Below are 11,113 nucleotides of genomic sequence, written 5' to 3'. Positions count from 1 at the left end.
GACTAGCGGCTCTGAAAGTGTAGTTGCTCACCAACTTAACTAGGTTGATATTTCAAACCGAATAAAAAGTGACAACTTTATGGTACATGAATCTTCCACCCACAACAGAAGAAAAGGAGGTGTTAACAGTGCATTAGTGGCTAATTGAACGGGTCTCACCAATTCGGTTTGGTTTGTAGCAACCAACCCTGCCCCAAGCACTGTAAAGTGCCACCCTAATCATAGTAAGTCCACTAACACCGTACTTGTCTAATTAAACAATTTGTATACGGAGGGCTTGGCACACGGCCAGCCAGCCAGCCAAGTAGCAGCGGACCATCAAGGTGGCAACATGCTGGGCCTGCAACATGTTCTTCACCGGCCACTGGTCAGTCAGCTGCTACTATTGTACTCTATATACATGCGTACAACACGCACCCACGTAGGGTCATTAGTGTAGCACTGGACCGTAGTGCCCCCTCACAAAATTTTATCATGATACAAACCCATAGTTCTCCCCCACTGCCAAGTCCAAAATCCAAAGCCCATCCCCAACCCGGCCAGCCTCTTCAGACAGCCTCCTGGAGAGACTACAAAAGAAGAGATATTTTTTTCACCACACTATCCTGACAAGAGCGTGCGTGTGTGTGCGTGAGAGAGAGAGAGAGAGATATTTTTTCACCACACTGTCCTAACGAGAGAGTGTGAGACAATGAGGAGGCCGTGTGTAGTAACCGTGCATGTACCGTGCGGTACAAACCTTGCAATATAATTTTTTTACCGGAGAGGTGGGGGCAGCAGGGCAGGCAGGGCGAAGGAGGAGGATGGAAGAGATGGCCCTCCCCTCACGGCCTCACCCATGTGGGAGGGGCAGTGAGATGATAAGAAGAGTGGGGGGAGAGCGGGAGGAAGGAGGAAGGAGTAGTAGAAGTTAGAACCGAACGACACATTCTTAAATGCAGGGAAGGAGGGGTGGCTTCTCCTCCTGCAACGGTACAAGAGCCAACGCCAGCGCCAGCACCACCATCACTTCCCCACTCCTCCACTAGCCACTGCCCCTCCCCCTCCCACACCCACACACACACACGCTCTCTTCCTCCTCCCTCTGCCTCCATTCTCCCATAGAAAGCTTGCGCAGCAGTGGTGGCTCTGCAGAGATGACCAAGGATGAGGACTTCAAGCTGGTCAAGATCCAGGTACCTCCCTCTCCATCCATCCCTCTTGGCACTCTCTCTGTTTATTTCTTTCTTTTCTCTGTAGTGTAGTGTGTGGATTTGTGAGGAGCTCTGCTCAAACTGTTCTTGGTGTGGTGGTGCTTGGGATTGGGAGGGAGCTCATGAACTGTTCTTGTTTCTTGGGGCTTTGCTTGCTTGCCTCCTGCAGACCCATGTCCTGAGGGTGAACATACACTGCGACGGCTGCAAGCACAAGGTCAAGAAGCTGCTCCAGAAGATCGAAGGTACACACACGCCCAGCTAGTGTCCATCGCCTTCCAATCCAATCCAATCCTGCGTGTTCTTTCTGTTGGCTCCTTCCTTCCTGCTGCACATGCGCCATTCTAGCGGTCTAAGCTGCTGGTGGTGCTACTTGTTTCCTGTTGTTGTTATAGCTCCCTCTTTGTTCTCTTTGACGCACGCTTTGCTGTAACTGTTAATAAAGGCCTCAAGCTTTGGGCTTTGCCTGCCCACTTGCATCTGGACCTGAAACCACCCCCACGAGTCTTGCCAAATGCGCTTACACGACAAGAAATCCCTGCTTTTCATGTCGTCAGGGCCATCCTAATTAAATGTTCAGACCGAATCGATGTAGTAAGTAAAGTAGTTATGGATGCTGTGAGTAAATCCTGAGCTAATTGATAGTTAATGAATATGTCCAAAACTCACCCATTATGTAGTAGCTGAGGTGATTGTTGTGTCGAATCTCACAAACGGCTGGTAGGAAATGACACACACAGGATGGATGGATGGATGGATGAACCCCACCCAGACTCACTGCACAAACCTGCAAATCTTGTGATGCTTCATTAGTAATGAGCAGTAGTACTTTGTAATTTACCATGGCTCACGAGCAACCTGTGAACACTCCCTCTCTGCTTTCTGTTCATTGCAGGCGTCTACTCGGTGGCCATCGATGTGGACAACCACAAGGTCACGGTGACTGGCAGCGTCGACTCTGAGACGCTCATCCGGAAGCTCACCAGAGGGGGCAAGCACGCAGAGCTGTGGTCACACCAGAAGGGCGGCAGCGGCAACAACAACCAGGGCCACAAGGGCAATGGCAACAACAACAACAACCAGCAGAAGCAGCAGCAGCAGCAGCAGCAGAAGCAGGCTGCCAATGTGAGCAAGGATGGCGGCGGCAACAAGGGCAACGGCGGGCAGAAGGAGCAGGGCAAGCTTGGTGGCGGAGTTGGGAGCCTCATGCAGGGGCTCAAGGCCTTCAAGAGCCAGCACAGCAAGCACCAGCTCCCTGACCTGAGCTCGGATGACGAAGATGATATGTATGATGATGAGGACGACGAAGACGATGATGAGTTTGACGATGAGTATGAGGACGACCTCCGCTTCCTCGGGGACAAGATGAGCCAGCTCGGCATCCTCAGGCAGCGCGCCGAGGCTGCGGCGGCGATCAACGCCAAGAACAAAAACGGCGGCAATGCCGCCAATGTCGGCGGCAAGAAAGGCGCCCCAGCAGGGAACAACCACCATCAGAACAACCAGAACCAGAAGATGAACATGGGCGCGGCGGCAGGGAATGCCAAGATGGGGAATGGCGCTCAGAAGAACACTGGCGGCATCGGTGGCCTGATGGGCCTGAACCATGGCCTGGGGGCTGGCGGTGCTGCTCCTGGCATACAGGGCTACACAGGCGGCGGCTTCAGCCACCCTTCCTCCTACGGTGCCGCCGGCTACGGAGGGCTCCAGCAGCAGCAGCAGAACGGCAACCTGATGGCGAGCATGCAGGGGTACCACAACAACCCGGCGGCGGCCGCGGCGATGATGAACAACCTGAGGGGCAACATGATGATGCACCAGCCGCAGCCGCAGCCGCAGATGATGTACCACCGGTCTCCGCAGATCAGCCCTTACACGGCCTACTACAACCCATACAGCTACTACTACCAGCAGCCCGGCGGCGGCGGCGGCGGCGGCTCCTCCGCCTACCACCCCGGCGGCGGCACCGGCGACGTCGAGACCATGTTCAGCGACGAGAACACCAAGGGCTGTGCCATCATGTAGTAGGATTGTAGTTAGCGGTGTCAAGAGTCACAATGTAGAGCTTGGGCGATGAGGAGTGGTAGCGGTCAATGGTGATGCAGTCGTACTATGTTTTTTCCACTAGTATTTTGCTGCCTTTATGTTTTTCTCGTGTATCAAGAATGAATGAATCATGGGTGTTGACTTGGGATGATGCGCTGTTTGAAACTGAATGAAGGCAGTGGTGGCACTTCAGAGGATGATGATCAAGCTGTGTAGTGTAATTAATTACCTTTGACTGCCTTGTGCTTTGGCCATGCCCTCTGAGGCCATGACCAAACTGTTTATTTAGTGTAATTACCTTTGCTGTGCTGAGTAGTTGTCAGTACTGGGGTGCTGTATCGCTGGCAGAAATTGTCCCACACCGTCCAAAGGAGGATCATCATCATGCCACATGAGTGAGGCCGGTGAGCATGCCATGTGAACAGAAAATAAACATTAGCATGTACTAGTAAATTAAGCACAGGCTACAGAGGACTGGACTGGGCAATTTTAAGCCATGACACCGTATCTTATAGTACCATAAACAATTTCTCAGGGCAGTGTTCTGGGTGGCGAAATACTGTCGAGAGAATAGGAGAGGAGTTATACATTGCAAATGGATTCCAAGAACCAAGAGGAAACCTGCACACCTGTGACATTGGAGATCATTCAGTTAAGGAACGATTACTGAGGGAGGAGGAGTCCATTGGGGCTTCAAAAAAGCTGTGGCCTGCTAAAACCAAAGGCGGCCAATTATGATAGAATTTCATGATGAAAGTTTATGCTGGAAAAGGTGGTTGAAAATGAATGCGGACATGATTGTAATATGTAGCCCCCTTCATGAGCACATTGGTCCCTAACCAAAATGAATTCTGATCTCCTCAAAGATTTTGCCAGACTATATAGTACAGAGTTCATAATGGCCATCTCCCACCAATATGCGAAATACAGATCAGTGTTCAGAAAAAGCAAATATGAGGTGGTATACAGTGTTATCTGTTTTTCAAGCAGTTAGCTAACTGTATCTTTTTGAAGTAGTGCACAGTATGCAGTTGAGTGCCCTTTATAAGAATGTATTAGGGTTCTCGGGAAAGGAAATTGCTCTGTGGAGAGATTTGTTTAATCCTCGATCTCTGGGTTTAACTGGAAGTGATGGTGATTATAATATTGCAAGCACTTAACACGGGCGTGCAGCGAACACCCCTAACAGCAGAGATGGTCAACTCAACGCGAGATCCAGAGGGGAAGAATAGACCAATTGGCAAGTGCAGAGCTACCTGCAGGGTAAGAAATTCTATGAATCACAGTTGGTGCAAGCATAAAACCTAGCATAGTAGTAACTGTAAGGCAAAAGAATTACAGGAGGAGAAATTCCATGAACTGCAGTTGCTGATGAAGCAGCAGGGGTTAAAGACATTTCCATGATAACATGTACACAAATAATTTATCTGAAGAGTATGTACATTAACAATGCCACTGATCCCCACGAACAAGTTAATAAATTCCCAGGCCCAGATTCCCATCTCACCAATTTTTTTGTTTTTTGTTTTGTTTTGCAAATCCCCATCTCACCAAACTGATGGTCCTAAAATCGAAATGGCAGAGGACAAAGCCATATGCAGGCACCAAACAAAGCCAAAATCCAGGTCACTCACAGCCCCATTTTCCTTTCCATTACAGAGCTAGCGAAAGGCCACGAGCCACTTCCCATATTGGTGCCCAACACACTAGCTTTGCGGGAAAGAAGTTTTTTGCCCGAACAGAAAAAAGATCCGTGAAAGATAGGCACCACCACCCACCACGCTGCTGCTGAGGCTGATATAAAGCTTTCTCGTCATTTCAGTCAACATATTCCCTCACGCTCACGCACACATACACATGTGAGAGTGAGACCCAGGTACAGCAGGCAGGCCTCGAGGGCACGTACAATGGTGGCATATGAATACATATGCTCCATGACAAAAAGTAATTTGAGACATCTACATTTATTCTTTCTCCTCGATGCAAGTTACCACTAGTGGGCCTCATTAAGAAATAGAAAATAAAGACTTTAGTACACATGCATCTCTACTTTTCATTCCAACCTTTTCAGCTTTTGTCACCGGACCATACTTTTTCTCTTCAAGCACCCGTCTCCTGGAGAGGATCCCGCTTCCCTATCCGAACCTACTTTACGTCATATCCGATCCTACATGACATGCGAGGCATCACCTTGAGGCTATGCATTGTACATGACCTCATCAACCAGGCAGCAGCGAGAAGAGGGACCAGAAGAGAAAAGGGGGGTGGGCAAAAGCTGGAGCTCGGCTGAGCGAGGGCATGGAGAAAGCCCAGCACAGCACAGTGAATGAACTCGAACGCAAAAGACCATCTTTAGCCTTTAGCAGGCAGCTTTGGTGGTGTCATTAGAGTACCAGTAGGTTATTCACCTGCTTTTAGTACAAGGGATTATGATGACAGCGGCATGAAAAGGAGTGGCCAATGCTGAGGCTTTGGGGCAGCCGGGACTGCAGAGGGGCATGTCTTTTTTGACCCGAGGTTGCCCAGCACAGTGAACTGGTGCTTGCAGCTACCAAGAAAACTTGGCCCCTGCAGCATGGACAAAGGAAGCAAAGAGCCATTGGGGTAAGCGATGGCGTTTCTTTCCTGCTATGCAGCACTCACCTCTTGAATAGGCATGCTGGAGCTTTGCTTCAGAGCTTTTGGTAATTGGGTGGTAGCTGTGCATTTATATATTTTCCCCAAAAAAGCTAAGTTGAGGGATTTTACTGTGCACCAACATTGTAGTGAGGTGGTTGCATTTCTGGAATTTTGCACAGTTTGTTTTGGTGAAGAGGTTAGAATCCAATTAATATGACATAAATGAACTAGCTAAACGGACTCAAATTTGAGGAAGCTCACTGAAACTACCTCTAAAAACCAAGAACCCAAATAGAAGGCTTATAACGATAAAAATCTTTTCATAAGAATCCATAAGAAAATCCTAAGTCATGATTGCAGAAGTACTTAACTTATTCAATTGATGAAGGACAACCATCATACTGAAAGCAATCCTAGTACTAAAACAATTAAACAAACCTCGGTTAAAAGTAATGTGTCTTTTCTCACCTAAACCCCATAGATGAATCTTCAGTGCATATTTTGCCTTTTCATTCTCTCGTAAAAGTGAAAAATAAAACTAGGCTTCTATCAAACTAGTCTGAAAGCTTTAGAAAAAGGAGCAATAGGCGTGGAGCCAGCTGAGCATAATACCCATCCAGGAAGCTTCAGAACAATATGCTTTTCAAGCCCTACTAATAGCATTTGAACAGTAACAACAGGCTGAAGAATTTAAAAACTGATTCTTCGGTCGTGCTTCCAGATAAGAAGCTTAGCACGCCGACGCTTATAGTACTGTTTGGGTACAACCAATTAAATATGGAAAGGGCTATAATTGAGGCCAGATGGGTGGATAAAATAAGGTTAACTAGGAGGATGCACGAGCACTTACCTGCATGATTCCACACGAAGCTTCCTTTCCTTTGCTCAATTCCTCTTCCTGAAAGGCGGAACTAAACAAATCCAGGTAAACTCTCAGCATGTTACTCTTCGACAACCCCAATAATCTTCCAGATCAAAATATTCCATTTTTTAATTAATAGATCAATCAATCTTTGACTGTTCTTGTCGATTTCACTACTTAACTATGCTGAGAAGGTAACTTCTTGTCTTCTCATACCATATTTATGTACTAGAGTAGATAGTAGATAGTACAGAGTAAGGGGGTGGCATACTGAAAGCTCCAAAGTTCAGTCGCCGACAGAATACTATGCACATCTATAGCCAGTGGACAGCGAGTTTATGAGCATGGTTAGTGTGACAATCTGATCCAGCTAGCAAATAAAAGCAAGCCAGGTTGAGCAGCTTTGGACTGTTCTGGAACAGATTCAAGTTTTTTAACATGCAAACTGAATCTCTCCAGTGTCCAGCCTATCAAACATAGTGTAGTGGAATGACAACAGTCTGCACAAGGTTAGCATTAGCACGCTAGAATGTGCGCCAGCAGTACTCCAACCAAAGAGGTAACATTCGATCATACTCTAATCACCTAAAACAGATTATTTGGAGTTTGAACATAGCGCAGATAAAATAATCAAGAGCATAGGTGTACCATGTAAGAAAACAGCAAGTGTAAATCTACATTTCCTCATCCCAAGCATGTCCACCACTCAATAAATACAAAAAGAGGAAGAAAAGACAGCCAAAGAAACATAATGCATCATGCATAACTCCAATCTAAACAGCGGAATGGGCCTATATGTCGTATATAGGAACCATTGTGTAAAGGAAACTATAGCTAGTCATGCAATAAGAAGGGAGACAAGTGTTTCAAGCTTCTGATGCTGTAGGAACACAAGTCTGAGTTGGAAAGTCTGACCTCAGTAATACTTAGCAGCAACACCAGGTTGTCAACAGTAATTAGCATCTAATATTACCAATCCACTCGCACATCAAGCAAGTATTTCAAAGGAATTTGATTAGTTTCCTTAGATAAAAGAGAAGCATGCTAGAGCAACAATTTGAGTACATCATTTCCACCTAGCTGCAAGTCATTTACAGTGTAAACGGATAGAATCACGTCCCGGCTTGCTGAATTAAAATAGATTACTGAAATCGGACCCCATTTGCTTGGCAAACAGAACATACATTGAAATGATATGGACAGAGGTACTTTTCTTAAGTACTTCTGTCATGTTACAGAAGATAGTCATTGTAGATCACAACACTACAGATAACTTGACCACCGTTTGAAGAGAGCATTCTGGAAGAGAAATACATTACTGTCGACTTTCTCCAGCTCAACGTTTGTCATTTTTCCTCTTCCTTGATTGTGCTTTCTGCCATTTCTTCTTAGGCACTAACTTACTCTTAGGCTTTAACTTTAACTCTGGAGAAAAATTGAAATTTGGGTCTCTCATGCGTGCTTGTATATCCTTGAAGAACTGGATATTGAGCTTCTTTGGTCCGCCCTCCCGCAGCTCTGCATACTCTGGTCCTGAAACAATGTTCTCAAATGCTCCAATCAGGATATCTATATCAGTGACAACATCAAATACGTTAATGTAGCGTCCGTCAGGCCCTTTTTTCAACTTCTTGAGAGCATTTTCTACAGCAAGTTTTCTTGCTTGCTTTCCTGGCGAGAGTTCTGGTGGTTCCTTCTCGGCTTTCAACAGCTCAGAGATTGTGCGGTATTTAGGTGTCTCATCAAATTCAAACACCTTATCTATATATGAATCACTGCGTTCATTGGGATGTGGCTCAGTAGGGATATCATTGTCATCGTCTTCTTCACTGCCACTCCAGAGATTCATATCGTCTTCATCGCTCTCAGGGCATATACTTCTTAACTCGTCACTGTCATCACCATCAATGAGGTTAGCATTTTCCTTGGCTTGCTTCTTCACTTTCTTGATTTCCCTCTCCATTTTTGTATCATTCTCCTTCTCCTCATCCTCGTCTTCACTGGCAGTCCATAGGCAGTCCTCCTCATCAACATTCTCCTGCCAAGCTTTCCTGAACTCTTCATCACCTGGCCTTCTTTTACCAAACAGATCGTAGTGTGAGCGATCATCAGCAAAGAACCGTGATCCTGGACAAAATATAAGGCCTTTCAGTATAATTTCGTTTGCAGGCACACAATTGTACTCGGCATGGATTTTGTACAAAAGTAATTCATCGACATGAAGAATGTCACCAAGTGGACCTATTAGATCATCCACCACTAGTTATGGTAGCACCATACCAGGCATATCTTCCATACAATAAGTGAAAAAGATATAAAATCACTGGAAACATTAGGAATAACACCATAAGCATTGACTAAAAGGATGGCAGCCTCGTACTCTCATGACTTTATATGATGAAGATGCATATTACTTCCCATACAAAAACACTGCAAGTCAGAATATAGTTTATACGATATAATATGCAAAGTGCATCAGGTAATTCACGGACACAGAAATTAAAAAATATCTGAAACCGGGTATTGTATGAGAGCATTTGATTGCTGAAAGATCATCTGTGTGATGTACATTTCAGCACTAGGTTCTCAGGTTATGCACTATGTAATTCACATCTGCAACATGGGAATCATATCTGTCTCATCTGTCTGTCTCGGGAAATAAGCACAGTATTGTTTTATCTTCAGATCTATACAGAGACACTGACTAAAAGGATGGCAACATAGTACTCCCATGCTTTTATATGATGAAGATGCATGTTACTCCCTCCGTTCTGAAATAACTAATGTGGTTTTAGTTAGTTGAAACTGAACTAAAACCACGCTAGTTATTTCCAAACGGAGGGAGTACTTCCCATATACAAACACTGCAAGTCAGAATACAGCTTAGAAGCTATAATATGCACTAAGTGCATCAGGCAATTCACGGATACAGAAATTACAAAATGTCTGAAACCGGTTATCATATTAGGACACTTGACTGCCTGAGAAATCATCTGTGTGAGATGTCCATTTCAGCATCTCAGGTTATGTGTTATCCAATTCTCATCTGCAAATTGGTAATCATATTGATCTCATCTGTCTTTCTAGGAAAACAAGCATAGTATTGATTTATCTTCAGGCCCTGTACAGAGACACTGACAGCATCTCTTCTCAACCTCGAGCCATACAGCAGAACCAAGCATGCGCAAATTTAGCACAAGCACGGGGCGTGCAGTCCCTACATCCTAGAGCTCCGGTCAGTAGGTTTAACTAGATAGCGTATCAACACATATGTGTCTGTGACGATGCGGCGCAGAAAATTCAGAAACCATTTGCGGTTGCAGTGCGACAACAAGCCGACGGGGTTCACCTGACCGGAGGGGGGGAGGGGAGGGGGCGAATCCGGAGAGGCCGCACCTTGGGGAGCCCAGAGCGGGGGAGACGGGGCGGGGCCGCGGGCCAGGCGGCGGGTGGCGGCGAGAGCCGGCGAGGGATGGGGCGCCGGGCAGCGCGCGCCGAGGCGGAGGTGCGGGAGGAGGTGGCTGGCGAGGAGGCGGCGAGCCATGGGCGGGGCGGGAGGTGGGGTGGGGGTGGGGTGGCGCTACCGTGGGGCGCCCATGGAGGTCGGGAGGAGGTTTTACAGGAAGGAACGCGCCGGGAGGGGAGAAGAGGGCGGCAGCAGAGTGGGCGTGGAGGTGGAAATGGGCCTGCTTCGTGATGGGTCAAGGCCTGGCGTTGCTCAAATGCGACCCAACTCATGAAAATGTCTCTCCCTAAAAGATCATGGGAAATGTCGAAATCACTAATCAGGCTGGTCATAGTGGGAATAACATAGATAGTAACTTAAGTGCCACATAAACAAAAATGATGAGATGGCAAATAGTTAATGAGGAGAGAGGCAAATAGAGTAACATAATATGTTACCATCACATAGCGCCCCCTAATGCAAAATGAGTCTACAAAACAATAAATAAAGATATCTATGTTACTACACATATGACAGTACCCATTAGGAAGGTAGTAACATATGCGTGTTCTAAGTTACTCTTCACTATGATCAGCCTTAAGGAGTACTCGTTGCAAAGATCACTCCAATAGTTGCGACAAGTGGCGCACATGCAGCGCGTCACTTGTCGCAAACTGGGAGTTCTTTCTTTTTTCATAGATCCATTTATTCAAAACGTTTTATCTCTCAAACCGTGCATCCAAATCTTGAACCGATTACACCGTTGGATTACTCGCATCGAGATCTTCAAAACTAGATCTCATGTTGATAGGTTTTGACGGATTTTTTTCACGAAAAAAACAAACCGGGAGCACGGATTTGTTCCCTTTTCGAAAGAGGCATGTCCGTGCCTCTCATGAAATCACAACTGTGCCTCTCGCGGAAGCAAAACCATGACTCTCGCGGAAG

General features: G+C 46.4%; 2 protein-coding genes across 2 annotated transcripts; one reads left to right on the top strand and one right to left on the bottom strand.

The window, feature by feature from the left end:
- Positions 1-891: 891 nt before the first annotated feature.
- LOC125542459 (heavy metal-associated isoprenylated plant protein 32-like) lies at positions 892-3,387 on the top strand. The gene is made up of 3 exons (XM_048705505.1): positions 892-1,175; positions 1,363-1,438; positions 2,089-3,387. The coding sequence occupies exons 1-3, from the start codon at positions 1,137-1,139 to the stop codon at positions 3,216-3,218; spliced, it is 1,245 nt and encodes a 414-aa protein (XP_048561462.1). The 5' UTR covers positions 892-1,136; the 3' UTR covers positions 3,219-3,387.
- Positions 3,388-7,717: 4,330 nt separating this feature from the next.
- LOC125542457 lies at positions 7,718-10,395 on the bottom strand. The gene is made up of 2 exons (XM_048705504.1): positions 10,117-10,395; positions 7,718-8,847 (listed from the first exon to the last, which is right to left on the bottom strand). Exons 1-2 carry the CDS (start codon positions 10,262-10,264, stop codon positions 8,057-8,059), a joined length of 939 nt encoding a protein of 312 aa, XP_048561461.1. The 5' UTR covers positions 10,265-10,395; the 3' UTR covers positions 7,718-8,056.
- Between the last annotated feature and the right edge of the window lie 718 nt (positions 10,396-11,113).

This window comes from Triticum urartu, chromosome 3 (genome assembly GCF_003073215.2).
Source record: "Triticum urartu cultivar G1812 chromosome 3, Tu2.1, whole genome shotgun sequence".
Classification (NCBI taxonomy): domain Eukaryota; kingdom Viridiplantae; phylum Streptophyta; class Magnoliopsida; order Poales; family Poaceae; genus Triticum; species Triticum urartu.
The sequence above is the reverse complement of the archived record's forward strand: the minus strand, read 5'-3'. Positions and strand labels throughout refer to the sequence as shown.

Coding starts and splice junctions, on each gene's coding strand:
- LOC125542459 (XM_048705505.1), top strand. CDS start 1,137: ATGACCAAGGATGAGGACTTCAAGCTGGTCAAGATCCAG. Junction 1,176..1,362: donor TCAAGCTGGTCAAGATCCAG/GTACCTCCCTCT, acceptor TGCCTCCTGCAG/ACCCATGTCCTGAGGGTGAA. Junction 1,439..2,088: donor GCTGCTCCAGAAGATCGAAG/GTACACACACGC, acceptor TGTTCATTGCAG/GCGTCTACTCGGTGGCCATC.
- LOC125542457 (XM_048705504.1), bottom strand. CDS start 10,264: ATGGCTCGCCGCCTCCTCGCCAGCCACCTCCTCCCGCACCTCCGCCTC. Junction 8,848..10,116: donor CCCGCTCTGGGCTCCCCAAG/GTGCGGCCTCTC, acceptor TATTTTGTCCAG/GATCACGGTTCTTTGCTGAT.